A 22,030-nucleotide genomic window follows, 5' to 3' on the forward strand; every position below is an offset into this window, starting at 1 on the left:
CTGAACATTACCCACCTGAGAGCAGCCTCTGCCCCGGGATTATTCCTTCTGTGAAGTTGTTCTTTCCCAAATCCTGGGTTCATTTTATTTATTTTTTAGAATGTTTGACTGTACCCTGAGGCATGTGGGACTGAAGTTCCCTCACCAGGGATTGAACCCACGACCCCTGCATTGGAAGCAGAGTCTTAACCACTGGACCCCTGGGGAAGTCCCCCTTCTGTGAAGTTTTATATTGTGAGAGAAGGCCACTGGGCTGGGGAAACAAAGAGCCTGTCACCCTGCAGGAGCTTGAATCACTCACTTGGTGCTGCTGAAGGAATCACATGTGGCTGCGGCAACAGTAAAAATACTCTTTATTTGTGGTGGTTCTAGGCTATGGGGTGGGGAGTGGGGGAGCGGCCTTTGTTTCTGGAAGCACGGTGGGGAGAGGCTTCCTGGCCCGCCTCAGGCTGCCTTCTGGACAGCGCATATTCCCAGGATTACAGCCCATGGCTTCCTCAGCCTTCCACCGGGACAGGGTGTGCAGCGACCCCACCTCAGGCCTCGAGCTGGAGAGATGGGCGCCGTCAGGCGCCGTCAGGCCCCGTGGCTGTCATCACGGGGGTTGAGTTGGCCAAAAAGGGATCGATACAGCTCTGTCCTGGAAGACAAATGAAACAAACTGGTTAATGCGTTGGTTTAACTTTTCAAGGTTAGAAAAGAACCAGGAAGCTGGGAAATACCCCAATCTGAGTCTTCAATTGAAAACACAGCTGCATAATTAAAAATGCATCCCACAGCTCTTCTTCACAAACACAGAGGAGGGGAAGAACCTGGAATGGGCCAAACAGCAGAATATGTAAATAGTCCGGCGTGGCTGGATACCCTGTCTCCAGGGAACCAGTTTTCTATAAGTTTGCCCTTTACAGACAAGCTCTTCAAGTAAGAAAACAAGATTGAATATTTTAATAGGATGTATGAGACTGCCACACGAGGAGGATTCAATCAGACATGGGATGTAGGGGATATAATTTAGTTTTCATACATTTTCCTGGACTTGGCAGTACTTGAAAAACAATGAAAATGACCCAGCAACAAGATTCCAATTACCAGCACGCGTGCAGCTGCTTGGGCACAGGGGCTCTTCCCCGAACCCCGCCCTTCCACTATCCTCCATCGAATAGGTAATTTGATTGGCTAATTTATTTCTAAATTTGGGTTTGACGTGAAAAAAAATAATACCCGTAACATGCCAGGGTCTTGGGTCCCTGAAAAGGAACAGATGACTTGCACCTGTGTCTCTGCCGCCCGGCAGGGGTGGTCGAGGGCCCCCGGGCCCCAGCAGCCCAAAACTCTTCCCTGAGTTGAGGGCCAGGTCTCCCTGGGATTCGAGGAGCCACGAGCCTCCAGGCGGGTCACACCACAGGGAGGCAGGGACCAAGCCTCTACCTTTGGGGAAGGAGGGCAGGCACGGGGCAGAGGTCACAGACCAGTGAGTGAACGAGCTTGGGAGAAAGCTTTACCCACTCTGTTGTCAAAAGCCACAGCCTGCCATCCTTGACAGGCTGGCTGATAGAAGTGCTCTTATTACCTGAGAGTCATCATCAGCAAATCTAATTTTCAAAAAAAGGAGCAAAAAACCCCCCATGCTTCAGACAGCTATTACTGGTCCAGCTACATTTCAACACAAAATCTTACAAGTCTGTTTGAATTCACCCTGCTACAGTTTTGGGTACCAACAGTGTAAGTGTTAGTCGCTCAGTTATGTCTGACTCTTCGCGACCCCATGAACTGCAGCCCATCAGGCTCCTCTGTCCATGGAATTCTCCAGGCAAGAATGCTGGAGTGCGTAGCCGTCCCATTCTCCAGGAGATCTTCCTGACCTGGAGACTGAACCCAAGCCTCCTGCACTGCAGGAGGATTCTTTACCACAGAGCCCCCTGGGAAGCCCAACAGAGGCACTCTGATTAGAAACCCCAGCAGCAGGACTAGCATATTGAAACTCTGAAAATGGAAAAATCTTAAAGAAGGAACCACTGAAGCAACGAATGTAAAGTAACCTTGTCATGCCAGGGACCACGGGGCAGGCAGGGAAAGTGGCCAGAAAACAGTGGGTCTCCCATACTATTATAGGAACGTCATGGCAGGAACCTGCCGGTACCCTCAGCCGACCGGGGTGCCCCTGGGCCGACAACAAAGGCTGCGGTCCGCCCAGAGCCACAGGGTCTCTTTGTCCCTGAGCAATACACATCTGCCCGGCTCGGGCCCAGACGGCCCCGACCTGTACACAAGGGGAAGGCAGCTTCGGACCGCATGCAAATGACAGGTGGGCAGCCTCCTTCCGGAGGCAGTGGCTTCTGAATCCCCGGCTCCATCACACAGAAGACAGCCCTGCCCTGGCCAGGCGTGACTTGCTCACGCGATGGCCTGCCTACCTGCCGATAAGTGCAAGTCTCTGCGGCCATTTCCGCAAAGAAATTAAACAGTGTTAAGGGGAGGGTCGCCGTGACAAAGAGGACGGTGTGGCTTTGCGGCTGTGGAGCCCTTTCATAATCACCCCTTCTAGCCTCGCCCGCGCCAGACCCATCATTACCCTTGAGCAAATGCTTCCTCTCCGCGCCGCGACATCAGCGAACCGCCGGGGCCACGCGGCAGTCACTGCCCACAGCAGGGTTCACGTGTCAGGAGCGGAGAGGGAGATGCTGAAACCCATGTTTTGATAGAACATCATTTCACACTCAGGTGGGCAAGGCTGACAAACATATGCAGCTGTTCATGGCAAAGCAACCTGGACGGCAGAGTGGTCTGCATTCTTAAAATATATTTTACAGCAAAGAGAGAAAAAACACAAGTCAGGGATTATTCCCACCTGAGAATCAATTCCAAGTCCTCCTCACCCACGACCACCAATCAGGGACTGTTTTCACCCTCAAAGTATCTCAGACGTCCCTGCTCCTCCAGGCTCCATCATTTCAGATCCTACCATCTCTCACCAAGAAGGTGGCAACAGCCTCCTCAGAGACTTTTCTGTTCCCATCTCCTACCTATTGTCCACGACCCTCAGGCCTACTCTAAAGCTCTAGAGATGGACAAAGCTGACCCTCCTGGGGTCCAAGAACATGACCAGGATGAAGCCCCCCAAACTCCAGCTGCTCGGCTCGGCTCCCGGCCCTCTTCCCTGCAGAGGGCCTGCCCGGGGCGGAGGTGGGAAACGCACCGCCATGAGGGTGGGGTCTGTGGTCTGGTCCTCAACCTCTCTGCACAGCCCCTACACAACTTTCCAAAATCCCACAGCCCCTGCGCACATTTTTAAATTGATATATAATATTTTTCTCGATAAATGTTAATAGGCACAAAGGATATAATCATCAGAAAACTGTGCATACTAACTTTTAAAATAAAACTTGCATCCTGTTTGTAATGCACCCCACGGACCCTATGTGCTATACTGATCTGATATCCATCACCGCTCATTTAAACAAGTAAACAAACTCGTTAACCTGGAAATTTTACAGCATCCGTTTCTTCTTAAACTCGGATTTCCATCTGATTTTTCCCTATAGGTTTTTGTCTTAATATAATTGATTTATGCTTGAAAGTCTTTTATTGATTACTCTATGATACTTTTTGGCCACAAAAATAAGTATGCAAATTGATGCACTTTTTGAAATTTAAAAAGTTGAAACAAAAATATTTTCATTTCTTGGGACCATAAAGCTCTAAGTTAATTTTGAAAAATTATACTTCTGGACTGTGTTATCACTGTAATTATTATTAGGCTACAACTGATATATACGATAACAATAAAATAAAGTTTGGTATAATTTTGGTACATTTTAATATGTGTAAAATGTTACTGGAAATTATCTCTTAATGACATGGATGAGGCTTCCCCCTCCATTCCCATTCCAGGGATGAGTATTATTTATCGCTAGGATGAAAGCAGGTTCAGCAGCGATTCTGTCCTGCTTTTTAGCTTTCGTAGCCATCAGTGATGAGAAACCTTGCCATGAAAACAAGCAGATGTGGGAAAGGAGAGTTTTGTTATAGCAGTGACACTCAGTCCTTTCAATTCCTTCTGAATTAATCGCCCTTTTCCCCCAATCTCACAGTGCTCTCCCACCAAAAATTAGTTTTAATGATATATCAGCTGACAACTCAATTAGGTTCTCCTGCAATTCTGCTGAGAATAAAGACCCGGGAGCCACCTGGCCGTCAGGGCTCTGTTACCTGGACCCGGGTCGCGGCCAGTCGTGGTCCCTGCCCTAATATGTTGACTGGTCCTTTGAGGTTCCCCTGCTCTGGGGCAGGGAGGGGCTTCATGTCCAGTGAAGCAACTGTGAAAGGCAAGGGAGGAGGGGAACCTGCAACTCCGCTTGGCCAGGACCGCTGCGGGAAAGAGCTGGAGACTGATTCCTGCCAACTCCCTGCATCTCCTTTCCCAGGGGAGGAAGATCTCTCTGTGGCCCGGGGGGAAGACTGAGGTGGGGGGGCGGGGTGGGTACTGAGCGGTGCCCCCACCCCAGGTGGGTGGTTGACCCAGGGCTCGGGGGAGGGAAAAGCATGTGGAAGGAAACAGGACACACTGGGGTCCCCCTCCCAGAGCCAGGAAAACAAAACTAAGACCAGGACCGGGTAAGGAAAAGCCGTGTGGGACAGAGGGCCAGCCGGCCTTCTGCTGCAGAGCGCCCCCCGCCGCCCGTCCCAACCCCAGCATCTTTCCTACCCGGGACTGAGCCAGGCAGAGAAGCTAAACTATCAATCCTTCAGGTTAACCTTGTCTCCACCCGATTCTCCCGGGTAAGCGTGTAGTTTAATACTTGAGGTCCCCTTAAGGCTATGCATAATGAAGTTGGGTTTTTTTCCCTTAATACATAATTCCTGCTCCTTACCACATTAAGAGTCCGGATTTGAATCACCGAGCTGAAATACCTTCCCCCCTTTGTTACCCCGCCCCCACACTCTCGGCCTCAATGGCCAGTGGGAACGTCCACTGTCGGAAATGTATTAATGGGGTATCATGCTGGAGAATAACCCACAGAGTAATTAACAGGACTTGGACCTAAGGTAGAAGGTCGATAGCAGGGGCTCTTCCTTGAATTAAAATTTAACTTACCCTTTATTGCAACCTACAAAAGCAAGTAATGAGCACTAACATTTTTATTTCTTTTAAACTGTCATTTAGGCTGTAGAGGGGATAATTACCTATCTCTAGTGTAGTAAGGTTTTATAACCCTTAGTGAGGCATTTTCTAATTTAATATTTTTACTATATTATCATAAAACCTGTTTCTGGAAAAAAATGATCATGGATTAGCAGCCATTTTCCATAAAGACAGAATGTGTGTGTGTGTGTGTATGTGTGTGTGTGTACTAGGATTCAGCTTATTTATTATGTGAGGTAAAGAGACTTAAGTGTGCCCAGTCAAGCTGGCTGTGAGATGCTATCACTTGAGTGGCGGGCAAGGCTCAACAGGGCCCTAAAGGAAAAGGGGGTGGACGTGTGTCAAGGTGCAGTCCAGCCGCACGCACTCCTCACCAACTGCAGCACAGCCCAGGACAAAGGCACTCTGAGCCCACAGAGACCTGTGCGGGGGTGCGGTCAGAGGTCAGGAGCTTGCAGCACTTGGGACCAAAGGAGCTGCCCCGGCCACAACCTGGACATCTCCAAGCTACACCCACCTGGCCCTGTGGCCTGAAAAGCAGGCAGAGGAGAAAGCAGCCAGCGCACTGCTCCCTAAAGAAACCTGCACAACCTCCAAAAGTACCTCCTGGTCTCCGAGCAAGTACGACATGCCGGGACTCCAGCCATTCTTCCAAAAGTGCCAGTGGAAACAACTGCTGCTTTCCTGATTAAAACTGTATGCAGAATTTGTCCTTGATTAATCTGACACTGCTCATCAGTTGCTTCACCACTGGTGAGGTGGGGGGTTCCTCCCTAAATATACAAGATGCATCCCACAAGGGCCCACCCTGCCCGGTAATCCCCGCCTCGGCCCTGCACACCGAAGGGCCTGTGCCGTGTGCTTCTGCAGGACTCCACGTCTTAGACATACACTTGCGAATCCAAGGATGATGAAACACACAAAGGGAAAGGGAGACTAAGGCTCTGATCACAATAGCGCTCGTGTCCAGCAGAACCTTGATTAAACCCAAATCGTGTCAGGACAGACACGGCCGAAGCAGAAACTTACACTGACCACCGTGGTTGCTGACAGCAGATGGGCTTTTAATAATTATTGGTGATGTTACTGATGCAGGATTTTTTTATGTTTGTGTTTCAAACCATTTTACTTGTTAGTGCTGTGGAAGCTTATAAACCTGTATCAGGTGAGGATGGTTCCTTGGTCTCAGAGTGTAACACACAGGTATAACAGATTCACAAAATACATGTGAATGCTTATCTGTTAGGTTTTTGCAGGATTATCAAAATAGGAATGACACGGCAGAAACTAAGTTGGGAAGGTGACCATATGGAGTCACTCTGTTGGGACAACCCACTCCATTTGGAGATGTGGAAACACTCTTCCTCTGGCTGGGCCACCCTCTGCCACTGTGGGAGCCCCACCCATGGCCCAGCCGTCTAAAGCCGCAGGGACAGCTCTTCCCTGGGGCAGCATTTCAACTACTGCTGTCTCCTAAGTCTGGTCTTTTCCAGGTGGAAAGAAACAGTCCATCCCGCTATGCCAAAGTTGGGGTTCTTCTGCCGGCCTGGCAGAACCCCTCTGAGCCCTCCAGTTGCCCAACAGTCAGCGTCTGCACCCTCTGAGCCACCTCAGGGTCTGGACGGTCCAGGAGGCCCAGGCGTGCAGGGTAGGCTCTATCATCGCCTCTGTGTTCAGCATATCCTTTCCTGCCCTCACAGAGCTCCCAGTCTCTCTGTTCTGTGTGCAGGCAGGTCCAGGGCATTCCACAAGCCAACTGGAAAAACCTGTCTTGCCAATGATCACTTGGCACCAAACCAAGGGGTCCTCCTAACCCAGCTGCTAGGGTCTGCTCCTAAACACTACAGACTAGATGGCACCTTCTTGCATCTTTCACTCCTCCTGCTTCCTCTCACCCAAATCCATTCTACTCTGTATCAGAGACTTTACAGGTGAGAAAAAGATGTCTGAGAACTGGTTCTATGGCCTAAGAGGGGCAACTGTGTGGATCCAGATGGCAGGTGGCTGCCCCAGGCGCCGGGGGCCATGTGCACACACAGCGGTGCGACCGGGGGTGGGGGACCGTGTGCACACACAGTGGGACCGGGGTTGGGGGTCCATGTGCACACACAGTGGGACCGGGGGTGGGGGTCCGTGTGCACACACAGGGGGACCGGGGGTGGGGGTCCGTGTGCACACACAAGGGGACCAGGGGTGGGGGGCCGTGTGCACACAGAGCTGTGGGATCAGGGGTGGGGGGCCGTGTGCACACACAGCGGTGGGACCGGGGGTGGGGCAGAGCCCCGGGTCAAGACTCTGTCTTTCAGGAAGCCTGGACAGTGAGGAAGGCAATGCCAGTGAAGCCACAGAAGTGCATCTTGTAAGGAGGGAGTGCCACTCACAGTGATGTAAAAAGATCACAAGCGTAGAAAACTCAGAGTTCCTGGGTAAAGCCAACAGGTCAGCACCTAACTCCCTCCCTCTCCTCCCAGCATCCCCAGCAACAAAGAGTGGCTTCTCCCCTGAAATGCAGCACAACTGCATGCCCTAAAACAATACACAGAAAAAGCCAAGAAAGGTGAAAAGAGAAAAAAGCAATATTCTCTCATCGAGGGCTGTTAACAGGGACAAGTGAGCAGAGTAACAGTAACTCAGAGAACGCCCTTACCTATCACTAATTACCTCCATCTGGACAAACCTCCCTTCAGAAGCAGGCTGAACGCTGCATAAGCTACAGGACAGCTCGCCGCAGCTGCCCAGATCTGCCACAAGGTGGCAGCACACGACGCACTTCTCAGTAGACCAGGCAACCAGCGGCTCCGGCAAACTGGCCATAAATTCCCCATCACCTCTGCTCGCCTCACCATCCTCCCCAGCGCTTGAAGGAGACTCTGGAAGGTCTGTTCCAATTCGCTCCTTTGGTCAGGTCAGAACTGGGTCCTTCAAACCTCTGCAAATGCTTTTAGCCCCACAGCTTTAAATTACAGATGGTGACATGTGACCTCTGGCCTGTCTCCTAAAGATCAGACTCGAGATTTATAAATGTTCAAAGACGCAGGTTCAGGCCCCAGACAAAGGAACTGAAGGAGGAACGATGGGTGAGAGGACGCGAGGGGTGAGTCTGCGGAGCATTCTCCCCACCCGTGTTCCCTCCTTGTTCCCGTGTCAGTTACAAACTCACTCCCCTTAAACAAGGAAGCAAAACACTTGAAACTTCCGTCATCCTACCACTAGTTTCAAGTCTTTCAAATTCTTTTAAAGAAAAATAATTTACCTTGGTGGGACTTGCAAAAAAGAAGAGGTGGGGCCGCAGGGTGAGGAGGGACCTCTCGACAAAAGGGATGTCGCCTCCTCTCCTGTGCGTTAATATTCCATATTCCTGGGATGATTTCCACTTTCACAGTTTGACTGTTTTATAACAGATTTGATGCGAAAGAAGACAAATGGCCTCACAGAGGAAGGACGACAAATCATCTCACTGCTTTTAGCGGGGTTTTCTCTTTATTTTTATTTATTTTTATTCTGTGGCTGGGCTGGGGAGCTCTCTGCCTTGCTGGAGATGTTTAATATTAACGTCAGGCCACCACGATCCTGGCAATAGAGTTGGCCGGTGTTGTGTTTACGGCTTTGTGACTGCTGGCTTCAGGAAGATGAAGCTCCTTGTTCAAGCAGCAGCCCCTCTAACAGCTCCTGTTAAAAGCCACGGGATGCTTCACTGCTTAGACGTGAATCACCTCCTCCAGCCGCACGGAAGGGGAGGCTGACACTGAATTACATTTGTATCCCTATCAAGACCGCTGCCCAACGACCCAGGGCCTGGGTGGGGGGCGGTGTGTGATCCTTCTCTCAGCTACTCCAAGGGGGTCAAAACACACAGGAATCAGCGAAGACGTCTGTGGTCAACCCGGAGTTTCAGCAAGGCATTCCATTACTGCTGGTGCTAAGCTGAAGGGCTGACATGACCAAAAAAAAACCAGTCCTGATCCGAACATAAAAGCAGAGACTTTTTTTATCCGAACATAAAAGCAGCTCGGGATGCCGAGCCACTGGGTTCAGCTCAGCCCGCAGGACACAAGGGTACTGCAGGGCCCGGGGCCAGGAGCCGCCCCCGCCCCCCCACGCCTCCGCCCAGGGGGAGACAGGGGGAGACCCTGGCTGTTCCTGCTCTGCCCTCATCCTTTTCTCTTCCCCCCACCGCCCTTCCCTGGGTTCTGTTCTCGGCCCTCCTCCCTTTCCCTGGTAAACCATCCACACTCCAGCCCCAGCGATCTCCTGGGTGCGAAGGAAGCACTGTACCCAAGAACCTGCCTGCAGACCTCACCAGGCCCCGCGAGGCTGTTCTGCCCCCTAAATTACCTTTGTTAAATGGCACACAGTATCATTACATGTGGAATCTAAAAATACGATACAAAGCGGCCTATTTACAAAACAGAAACAGACCCACAAATGTAGAAAACAAACTTACCGTTACCAAAGGGGAAAGGGGTGGAAGGAGAAATTAGGAGTTTGGGATTAACAGATACACACCATTATATATAAAACAGATAAATAGCAAGGACCTACTGTGCAGCACAGGGAACTATATTCAATATCTTATAATAACCTACAGTGGAAATGAATATGAAAAAGAGATATATGTGTCTATTTATGTATATACACACATACATACACACATATATCTGAATCGCTTTGCTGTATACCTAAAACACTGCAAACCAACTGTACTTCAAAAACATTTAAAAAACAAACTACCTTTGTTATAAGTCATGTCCCACACTTAACTGTTTAATGGCAGGAAGCTACAAAGTTATAGGGATCAACACCACATTTTCTGATTAAAAAATAAAATCTGCAAGATTCCTGTCTCAGCTCTCTACAAGGCCCCTACCTTAAGGGTCCTGTTTGGACAGTTTATTTCCATTAAATGACAAAATGCAAACTGATGCCCTCCACCTGTCAATCCTGTTTGGTTTTTAATGTCTTCCTTCAAAGAACTTGCTCCTCTCTTCTGTGTATCGAGAGAGAGATTTGGAAAAAAGGTTTCTCCCAGCCACCTGCCAGGGAAACCTTCCCCAGGGGAGTGCCCAGGGGTCCGGAGCTTCTGGGTATCTACCCTGGGGCCGCCTCCCCACTCCAGCACCTCGGATCACCAGCCAGTCACTGAAGTCAGCAGTCTGATGACCTCAGCCAGTTACAGGACTGGTTTTTAAAAGTCTGACTGCTCTGTGCAAAATGAGTAGTTCGCGTTTCTGCCCCTGGAAGCTGGGGAGTCCGCTGTGTTGCACGGCTTTGCCTCCCCTGCAGGACGGAGAGGCGGACAGGGAGGCCGAGCGCTGCCAAGTGCATGCAGGAGAAAATGTGTATTGATTTCTTCTTTCTTATAAAGGAGCACAAAGCAGTGAGGAACAATTGGTCCTCTTTGCTGCATTTCACATTCCACACCAGACAAAGGGCCCAACCCCCACTAGCCTCCGAGAGGCAGAAAGGGGAACCTTGGCAGAAAGGGGAACCTTGCGGGGCAGCTACTGGCTGTCAGAGGCCACCAGGGTGTTGGGGTCCATTGCCGCGGCAGGAGGGGGGTGGCGGGAGGACATGCCAAACACCCTGGGCTGCAAATGCCTCCCCTGCCTCCAGCCAGTAATCTCCCTCTCCCGGCTGATGTTTCCTCATCTATATTGGAGAGGAAAGAGCCTTCAGTCTTATTTACCTTTTAAGTGGAGGTGCCCAGAGGGTAAAAGAGTTAATGTTTATAAAGTGTTCTGCTCCCCAGAGGGAGACAATGGATAAAACACAAGGTGTGGTTATGGCTCATTCAAGACCTCATTTCCAGGGTAGTTAGTAATAGCTTCCCATTACAGATGCCTGCTCCCCAGCACCTGCAACTCAAAGGACACTCAGGCGATGCCCTTTATCTAAATATCCTTTTTTTGGCTTGACACTTAAAACCAACAGTAAAAATAACAAAAGGAAACCAGGGACCATTATGTTTTGTTAATGCACATACAGGAGCCATTCCAGAGCTGTTTTCTTCTTAAACCAAACAAAATCCTGAGAGTAGTCCAAAAAAAAAAAAAAACTGTCCTACAATGAGAATTGATCAACCCAGGGCCCTGTCCATACACTCTGTTTCCATGGTAACTAGTAATGTGTAGAAGGGCCACCAGAAACCACACCCAGTATGGCTATCACAGCCAAGATGGGCAGGAGAAGACCTTCATACAACACACGTCTGTGGTGTAGACTGTGACCTTTTCCCAGGGCTCACCCTAAGTAAAACGACTTCCAAAACCCTCGAGGTAAAGAATGAAGTCCCAGGGCTGGACTCTATTTCTGGGCTTTTCCAGCTTGGCCACGAGCAAAGAACAAACCATGGAGCTGGCCCTTGGGTGGGGCAATGTGTGGAGATAAAGCCCGCAGTGGATCAGGGCCTGCGCTGCTGGTGAACTGTCTGGGCACAGAGTGCTAGGGGAACAGAGCGAAGTGAGGACGGTCCCTGACGCTTGACCGGGGCTTCCCTGGACGCTCCGAGGTGGAGAAGCCACCTACCAGGGCAGGGGACACGGGTTCGATCCCTGGTCTGGGAAGACGCCACATGCCATGGAGCAGCTATGCCCGTGCGCCACAACTGCTGAGCCTGTGCTCCAGGGCCCGGGAGCTGGAACAACCGAGCCTGCACACTGCACATGCAGCTGCACACGAAGCGCGCTCATCCGGAGCCCACGCTCCGCGGTGAGAGAAGCCACCACAATGAGGAGGAGCCCGCAACCACAGCTAGAGAGTAGCCCCACTCGCCTCAACTAGAGAAAAGCCTGAGTAGCAACAAGAGCCAGCACAGTCATTAAAAAAATAAAAAGATGCTTGACTCAAAGATCTTTCAACTTGACGATGGTGTGAACGCAACGTGCGTTTAGTAGAAGCTGCACTTCGAATTTTGAACTGTAACCTCTCTCTTCCCGGGCTGGGACGTGGGGCAGACCCTCCCGTGATGGTGACAACGGACGAACGACACACACCACTCTGTGCCCAGACAGCCCTTCTGCCGTTCACCTGCAGTACAGTATTCGGTCAATGACACAATCGACAAGTCACTTAATCATGAAATAGGCCTTTGCGTTGGATGACTCTGCCTAACTGTAGGCTAATGGAAGTGTCCTGGGCGTGTCTAAGGTGGGCGACGATCAGCCGTGATGTCAGCAGGTTAGGCATGTATTAACTGTATTTTCAACTTACGATATTTTCAACCTATGATGGGTTTATTGGGTCAATGAAGATCTTTGTATTAGAGTTAAGAGTTAGATACTGTGGAGCAATCTTAGTAAAAGAGGCAAAAAAGTTTGTTCATCCGTCTTACAGGACGGATTGCTAAAATCATCTTACCAGCAAATTACTTACAAGCAATAGACTCATAAGCTGAAGGCCTTTCAAGGTATTTTAGACAGGAGGCCTATAGCTAATTCTTCTCAGGTACAAAAAGATATGTCTGTCTTGGAGGCAAAGGAACAAGGACATAATAGGTATATGTATAAAAACACAAATTTTGTTTAAGTAACTATTTGTACAGGTATCATCAAAACAGTCCTTTCAGAAACAAAAAATTACAAAGACTATTTCATTTTCTAATGAGGACTTACTTCCCTGGTGGTCCAGTGGTTAAGAACCTGCTTGCCAATTCAGGGGACAGGGGTTCGATCCCTGGTCCAGGAAGACTTCACATGCTGCGGAGCGACTAAGCCCACGGGCCACAACTATTGCGCTCACACTTCAGAGCCGAAGCTCCGCAACAAGAGAGGCCGCCACGTGAGAAGCCTGCACATCAGAACTAGAGAAAGTCCGAGTGCAGGAACAAAGACCCAGCACAGCTAAAAATAAATGATAAATTAGAGAATAAATGTTTTTTAAAAAAGAATCTAATGAGCAAGAAGGACTATTTTCACTTTATAAAGCAGGAAACTAAGGCCGAGCACCAAAGAACTGATGCTTTGAACTGTGGTGCTGGAGAAGACTCCTGAGAGTCCCCTGGACTGCAAGTGATCAAACCAGTCAATCCTAAAGGAAATCAACCCTGAATATTCACTGGAAGGACTGATGCTAGCAGTTTGGCCACCTGATGTGAAGAGCTGACTCACTGGAAAAGATCCTGATGCTGGGAAAGATTGAAGGCAGGAGGAGAAGGGGATGACAGAGAATGAGATGGTTGGGTAGCATCATCAACTCAATGGACATGAGTCTGAGCAAGCTCCAGGAGACGGTGAAGGACAGGGAAGCCTGGGCATGCCACAGTCCACAGCGTCACAAAGAGTTGGACACGACTGAACAACAGAAGCCCAAAGAGAAGATTTCTTCAAGGTCACATTGTGATCCTGCCTGTGAGCTGGGGCAGAACAGGTGGTCAAGGATCTGGAGTCAGCTTTCTAGCCGAGGGAAGGCTGACATCAACTGGGCAAAGACTTGACTTGTTTTACAAATAAAACTTGTGCTACAGAAATGCTATACAGTAACTATGTGAAAAGTGACAGCCACTCAGCTGTGTCCGACTCTCTGCGACCCCATGGACTATACAGTCCATGGAATTCTGCAGGCAAGGATACTGGAGTGGGTAGCCTTTCCCTTCTCCACGGGATTTCCCCAACCCAGGGATCGAACCCAGGTCTCCTGCATTGCAGGTGGATTTTTTACCACCTGAGCCATAAGGGAAGCCCAAGAATACTGGAGTGGGTAGCCTATCCTTTCTCCAGTGGATCTTCCTGACCCAGGAATTGAACCAGGATCCCCTACATTGCAGGTGGATTCTTTACCAACTGTGCTATCAGGGAAGCCCATATAGTAAGTAAGGCAGCATTCAACTGGAATCAAAATATATTAACCCAAACGTAAGAGCATAAAGCCTTGATAATACCAAACACGGGACGATAGTAAACTTATGCGTACAATTTTGACTTATAAATTAAGCATTCTTAACAAGAAAAAAAACACCCTAATAAATGTTTTTGTGAAGTATATTAAGTACTGTTAGAAACAAATAAAATAGGGGTTTGAAGACGAAAGAGCCCCTACTCAGTGGGTGGTGGAGAATCAGCACAGTCCCTCTGGAAAGGCTGGTGTGGACCAAGGACCACAGGCCCTGCAGCAGGAAAGGACAGAGGTGGGACAGGGGAGGTGGGGAAGGGGTGAGGAGGTATCCGGGCGGGAGGGTGTCCCGGGACCTGGGGGGCCAGCAGGACAGCACCAGAGGGTGCACACTGAACCAGGTGACAAGGAGAGAAAGGAGGCAGGGCAAAGTCACCACAGGCCTTGGTGGCAGGCTCAGATTTTATTCAGTAGGCCACCAGGAGTGGCATGTCCTAAGTGACATTTTAGGAAGGTGTAATCTGGCAAAGACACACAGAAATGATTCGACCAGACTGTGGTTAAGAGGCTGTTGGTGTCACAGTGAAAGTGAAATGCTAAGAAGTGGGGAAAAAAAAATTCTGGGCTCACAAAGAAGCAGTAGGAGCGGAGTGCAGAGACCACTGGGCAACATATGACAATAAAGTTCCGAGCAGATGAAAAGTAAGAAAAGAAATCAGACAAAAGTCACAGAAAAATATCAGCTAACAGCTGGTCCTAGAATCCAGGAAGGAAGGCCCAAGCAAGTGTGTGTGAGCTTAGTCGCTTTAGTTGTGTCCGACTCTTCGCGACCCTATGGGCTGTAGCCCAGCAGGCTACTCTTGTCCATGGGATTTCCCAGCAAGAATATTGCAAGTGAAGTGAAGTTGCTCAGTCACATTCAACGCCTTGCGACTCCATGGGCTGTAGCCTACCAGGCTCCTCGGTCCATGGGATTTTAAAGGCAAAAGAACTGGAGTGGGTTGCTAATTCCTTCTCCAGGGGGTCTTCCTGAACCAGGGATCAAACCCACGTCTCCTGCATTGCAGGCAGGTTTTTTACCACTGAGCCACCTGAGAAACCCATGCCAAGGCACAAAAGCAATGAAAAACACCACAAAGAACTTATATTTTGGATCACATAAAAAATAAAATTTATATATGACCAATAAAGTCACTAATACCAACAGGTAAGCAAAAAGGGAGAAATCTACAAAAACAGGTAATATGGTATATAATCATCACATACAGAATTCATACAAACTGCAGAGAAAAATTAAACCCAAAGAAAAAAAAATGGACAAAGGATTAAAAACAGAAATATAAATGATTAATAAACATACATGCTCTTCAAGGTTATTATTAAATGAGAAAATAAACATTAGATACTTAGCCCAGCGCCTAGTGCCATGTGGGCCCCAGTAAAGTGCCACCGCAACGCACTCTCGCATCGGCAAAGGTAAATGACACGAACCTCAGGAGGCGGGGGCGCGGGACAGAAATCAGTACAACCCATTATGAACCATTAGAAAATATGGATGGATCATTTTACTATACACCAGAAAACTGAAAATAAACTGTACTTCAATGAAAAAATTTTTAAACGTTTATGCCTTTGGTCCAGAAATTACCCTGTTACTCTTCAGAAGCTATTCTAAAGATACAAGCAAACCTTAGAACATGGGTTTCTATATCAATATGCTCACTGCAGCATTATCCTAAAGAGAAATAAAAACAGAAATAACCTAAATGTCCAAGAATAAATACTCCATAATAGAATATTATAAGGTTATTTAAGATGCCTTTAAAAAAACATATGCCATTAAAAATGCTTGTAATAGTTAACTGAGAAAAGGGATTCGGGGACTTCCCTGGTGGCCCAGTGGGTAAGGCTCCGCTCTCCCAGTGCAGGGGACCTGGGTTCAATCCCTGGTCAGGGAACTAGATCCCACATGCAACAACTAAGACCTGGCATAGCCAAATAAATGAAATTTTTTTTTCAAATACATGAAATTTTTAAAAAAGAAGGGATTCAAACATACAAATAGGTCTTTATAAAATATATACACAAAAAGTTCTGCAAGATAATAAAAAGTATAAATATTATTACTATATTAATGTATTAACAATAGTAATAATTGAGTATTAATAATATTATTTTCCCAGTGGCAGATAACATGAATTTTCCTTTGTCCTTTCTATATGTTCCAAATCTTCTTCTATAAGCATGTCTTGTTTTTATGACAGGGGAAGAATACAGTCTCTAAGGAAAGTAGGTGACAGGCCCCTGAAACCAGGAGCACTGTCAGAGCAAAAGGACTGAATACACTGGACCAGGTTTCAAAGCCAATTATGAGGCTTAGGGTCTTTGTCATCAAAGAACAGGGTGACCATAAGAACAGGCCTGCAAATTCAGTGATTTACACCACAATGTGAATGGCTTGACAGGCAAAACCTTCCCACACAGAAAGCATCTTTAGGGACTTCCCTGGTGGTTCAGAGGTTAAGAATTCACCTGCCAATACAGGGGTTCAATCCCCGGTCAGGCACTAAGATCCCACACGCCTCAGAGTAACTAAGCCCACGCCACAGCTACGGGAGCCCACGTGCCTACAGCCTGTGCCGTAGTTTCAGAAGTCGCCGCTTCTGCAGCTAGAGAACTACCACCTGAGAAGCCCGTGCACCGCAACAGAGAGCAGCCCTGCTCACCGCAGAGAGAAACCCACACACAGCAAGGAAGACCCAGCGTGCCATAAACAAATATAAATAATTTTTTAAAAAAGAAAGCATCTTTACTATAACAGAAAGCAAAAGTTGTTTTACTCTGAACCAGTTTTTAATGAAGAGAAAGGCTCTGAGTATGTGTGCTTGTGGTGGGGTTGGGGGCGAGGAGCAAGCTGCCCTTCAGCACATCGCTCCCACATATTTCTAAAAGCTTGCTGATGTCTCGGGAACAGGGGCAGGGGTCAGGAGCCACAGTCCCAGATGCAGAAACCAGTTCCGCTCGGAACTTGGCTATCTTGGGCAAATTACTTAATTGCTCTGTGCCTCAGTATTCTTATCACAGAATGTAGATAATGTCAACCACTTCAGTGGTTTCTTATAAGGACTGGATGAAAATACATGTGAAGAGCTTAGTACAGTGTCTGAGATACAGTAAACATTCAATAAGTGGAATATGAGGGAGCTCCCTGGTGGACTAGTGCTTAGGAATCTGGACTTTCATTGCCAGGGCCCAGGTTCAATCCCTGGTCGGGGAACTAAGATCTTGGAAGCTACGAGGCTTGACCAAAAATAATAGTAATAATAGGTTGAATATGAAGTTATCATTCTATGTCATTTCACTGCCAACCAGAAACAGGGTGGCAGACTTAGGGCGGATAAATCAGAGCAAAGGATGAACACACTTAAAAACTGAGATGATGCGCATCTTAGCAACCCAAGCTGCTCAGGTGGCTCAGTGACTGCCGTGGGAAATGTACTCATAGCATGTATGGATGACTCACCTAAATTCAGGTGAAAAACATTACCTGTTGCCTGCCCACCTGCATGTTAGTTCATTGTGTCTAACACAGCATCTATACAATATCACATTTTATAAGATGATAATAATAGAATATAACAACTTAAAAATAATAGTTCCATGAAATTAAAAGACGCTTACTCCTTGGAAGGAAAGTTATGTCCAACCTAGACAGCATACTCAAAAGCAGAGACATCACTTTGCCAACAAAGGTCCGTCTAGTCAAGGCTATGGTTTTTCCAGTGGTCATGTATGGATGTGAGAGTTGGACTGTGAAGAAAGCTGAGCGCCGAAGAATTGATGCTTTTGAACTATAGTGTTGGAGAAGACTCTTGAGAGTCCCTTGGACTGCAAGGAGATCCAACCAGTCCATTCTGAAGGAGATCAGCCCTGGGATTTCTTTGGAAGGAATGATGCTAAAGCTGAAACTCCAGTACTTTGGCCACCTCATGCAAAGAGCTGACTCATTGGAAAAGACTCTGATGCTGGGGGGGATTGGGGGCAGGAGCAGAAGGGGATGACAGAGGATGAGATGGCTGGATGGCATCACTGACTCGATGGATGTGAGTCTGGGTGAACTCCGGGAGTTGGTGATGGACAGGGAGGCCTTGCGTGCTGCGATTCATGGGGTCGCAAGAGTTGGACACGACTGAGCGACTGAACTGAACTGAACTAAGAGAAACATTTACACTCACTTTAATGCATGTGAAACATCTCTTTGGGAAAAAACAGTAAGAATCACAGTCTTTTGAAGAAATGGTGGGAATCTGCCTGCAGAAATGAGAACTATAGTCAAGAAGTCCTGTTTTGAGCAAAGATTTAATCTGTTCAGCATATGCAATCTCCTTCTAGAAAATGTGCTTTTCTTTCTCTTTAGAACCTGCTTGCAACCAGAGCTTCCATTAGAGAATGCAAATTCTCTAGAACTGTGTGAAGACTGAACAGGAGCGCTTCAGAAGATACAGAAGAAACAAGAGCAGCGCCTTCTTTGCAGCCGTTTTTAAAACTCTGGCCCAAGTGTCAGGTTTGAACTTGAGAATGTCCCTTCTGTCCTTTCTGGAGGTGGAAGGCCTCAGGCCCCCTCGCTCTGGCAGGACGCCGTCTTTAATGATGATATATGAGAGTCCTTGCCCCTTGGCCCTGCTGGGGGGCGTCAAACATGGGATGCCGCCCACCCGAGTATCAACAAGTGAATTATAAACTGTGTCAATCCGAGTTAATGCAAAGCTGTAATCCTCTTTAACAAGAGATCAAATCACTGCCAGGAGTTATGTTCATTCTGTAATCTGATAAGGAAGAGAGGGAGCCTCTAATAAAAGAGTAATGGGAGCTTTTAATGATGCTGGGGAGAGGCAGGGCCCGTCCAAGCGTTCCCGCTGATTAGATCAGTGTTGCATATTTGCGAGGGCTTGTTTCACCTGTCAGAACAACCTGTGTCTTTTCAGGAGATAAGAAACCTCAGAGAAAACATCTGTATCTTAACCATTCTTGCTGGCAAGATTTTCAGCAACGAAAACTGGTCTGTGGAGGGTATTTCTGGGGATATTAGACAATGTGCTCTCAAATGCTGAGCTAACGTCATTGAAATATTTCACCATTATTCAGCGCATTATGTCTAATAAGAAGTGTGTATGGGGGTGGGTAAAGTAGGTAATGGGGAATCAAAAATGGTCTAAGTAACTTCTGGGTTACCAATTAGGGCGACAAGAATGCCATGGATATGATATGCCCATACTCAGGGTGCAGACCCACCCGCTTTAAAAATGGCGCAAGAAGATAAATTGCCTGCACAAATTCTATTATACGGAGGCACCTCAAGAACAACGTGGCGGTGATGTTGACAAAGCACTTTACAAGGCTGGATCACATTTGTACGTTTCTAAAACTTCAGATGTAAAACAATAATGTATTTGGTGCTTAGCGGTTATCATTAAAGGACTCTCTCCTTGTTCTTTTTAAAGCCAGGAGCTTTCTGGAAGGTGTGGGGAAAAGTGGTTTTTGACTGGGAAGGAAAGAAAGGGGGCCAAAATGAAAGTTCCTGCTGTTCCTATTGAGAACCTAAGTTCCTTGCAAAGGGATGGAGCACCTACAAAATGTTGAGATTGCTATCATTTTTGTAACAAGAAAAAAGCTTCTTAGGAAAATACAAGAACCTAACCCTTTTCATGGGCAGTACCTAAACTGGATTTAGCTTATTGCTCTCTGAAGCTGCAGTTAAATGCAAGGAAAACACCAGTTTTCTTAGGGGGACAGCAAGCTGACTGCTGCTGCTTGGCCTGCTTCTGTGCTGACAATAAAACCCACAGTGGCAGAGCAAGCAGTTCCCATGAGCCCCCTTCCCAGAACTGGGGCCGTGGCCAGCTTGGAGGAACATATCGTGACCTGTCTCAGAGTCTGACTCAGAATTTACTTCTCCTACTTTTTACACCAGCATTTTACTATCTGACCTCCATCAACGTGGCAAATGAAGAACAACAAACTTCTTTAAAAGTCTGCCTCGGGAGACTTCCCTGGTGGCTCAGTGGTAAAGAATCTGCCTGCCAATGCAGGAGGCATGGGTTCAATCCCTGGTCCAGGAAGATCCCACATGCCACGGAGCAACTAAGCCTGTGGGCCCCAACTACTGAGCCTGCACTGTAGAGCCCAGGAGCCGCAACTACCGAACCCCTGTGCTGTAACCACTGAAACCTGCGAGCCCCAGAAAAGCCACCTGGATGAGAAGCCCACGCACTGCAATTAGAGAGTAGCCCCGCTCTCCACTACCAGAGGGGGAAAAAAAACCTGAGCAGCAAGTGAAGACCCAGCACAGCCAAAAATAAATAAATAAAAGTCTGCTTCGGGGGTTTCCCTGCGGGTCCAGTGGCTAAGACTCCATGCTCCTGATGGAGGGGGCCTGGGTTCAACCTGTAGGCAGGAAACTGGTCTCACACACGGCAACTAAGAGTTTGCATGCCTCAGCTGGAAGATTCCATATCCTGCGTGCCGTAACTCTCAGTAAAGCCAAAATAAATTTTAAAAGTATTTAAGAAAAAAGTCTAACTTGGAGGGTCTCTCAAAAATACAGACAAAAACACAGGTGATTATTTCCACAACTGACAAATTCTTCATTTCGTTAGAACCATAATAAAAGGCCACCTGAATTTCCGCTTTGCCCTCCCTCCCTCTGGTCTAACAGCACTCCAGGGCTTGCCGCCGTGTAGTGTAAGCTGGTTCTAAAATATCCTTGATAAGCTTGGTGAGCGTGGAATAACCTCAACAGTCAGTGAGGTGAACAGCAATCCTGTAAATCATGCAAGTAACATACTGGCCTGCTCCTGGGGTGGCGACACTACATTTAGAGGAATTCTCTGCCATCAAGGTGACAAGGCCTTTGTTCTCCTCAGCCCATGGATTAACTCTGCTGCTTCAGAATCACATGCTACTCTGCCCTCCTCACACAGGTGAGTGTGAAGGGCACACGGGAGCGGCACTGCCCCATGCCAAGAGCACCCGAGGGTCCAGCAACGCCAGCGATCGTTTTTAGCCTCGTGGTAACCTCCTTGCTTGCATGCAGACACGTGATATGGGGGCAAAGTGGGGTTTCTCTTCTTTCCTCTCAGTACCAGAAGCACTCCTCAGGCCTGCAATAGAAACCCCCTGCTTCCCTCCTAACGGGGTGGTATGAAGTGTCAGTGGTTACCTGAGACTTTCACTAACAAAGGAAACCTGAGGGCGTGTAAAGTCACGTGAATCAGTATGCAAGGTTTACCTAGATGATGCCCCCAAATGGAATTCTGGTAATACAGGAGCAAACTGGGCTACTCCACACCTTAAAAAGAGTTTTAAGTAGATTTCTTGAAGAGTAAATCACCTAGCATGAGAAAAGAATATGTATCAGCAGAAATTACCTAAATAGATAACACTACACAGACTGCACCACAGGCGAAATAAAATGAAGATGCCGCTCATTATCTTTGTAAAGATCCTTTTACAGATAGTAATTCTTCCTTCACTAAGAATATTCTAATACCCTGTGTTAAAGCTCTCTGCGTTCTTTCCCTTAATGAGAGCTATGCTCTGGTCTCAATTCAGTTCAGTTCCACCAAGGGCAGATTTTTCGAGCTCAGAGTGGACAAACGACATGGAGGATTCAAGGCGAAGTAACAGCACTTGGATTCTCTCCTTGTCCTCTCTTTATTAATACTGGGTATTAATCTAACTCAGGCAAATGTGTGAGGCGATAACCCGGACCCAAGAAACAACTAAAGAAGAGGAGGGCTTCTCTCTCCAGATCTGGGTGTGGGAGGAACCACAGGTAGAGCGGCCTCTACCAAAAGGGCTAGGAAACTTGCTATGGGCTTCCCTGGTGGCTCAGCGGTCAAGAATCCACATACCAGTGCAGAAGACGAGGGTGTGACCCCTGGTCCAGGAAGACCCCAAACACAACGGAGCAACCAAGGGCACGTGCCACAGCTACTGAGCTCATGCTCCAGAGCCTGGGAGCCGCGACTACCAGGTCTCATTCTCATGGCAGGAAATTAA

At 47.9% G+C, this 22,030-nt stretch overlaps 1 protein-coding gene across 1 annotated transcript in view; it reads right to left on the minus strand.

The window, feature by feature from the left end:
- Positions 1–336: 336 nt before the first annotated feature.
- Positions 337–22,030, minus strand: part of AATF (apoptosis antagonizing transcription factor) — a 108,036-nt gene continuing 86,342 nt past the window's right edge. The window contains exon 12 of the mRNA XM_086360412.1: positions 337–640. Within this exon, the coding sequence (XP_086216538.1) occupies positions 577–640 (64 nt within the window). The 3' untranslated portion in view covers positions 337–576. The remainder of the gene's footprint in view (positions 641–22,030) is intronic.

This window comes from Bos grunniens, chromosome 19, assembly GCF_055505025.1.
Source record: "Bos grunniens cultivar Pamir isolate PY7600 chromosome 19, Bosgru_T2T1.0, whole genome shotgun sequence".
Lineage (NCBI taxonomy): Eukaryota > Metazoa > Chordata > Mammalia > Artiodactyla > Bovidae > Bos > Bos grunniens.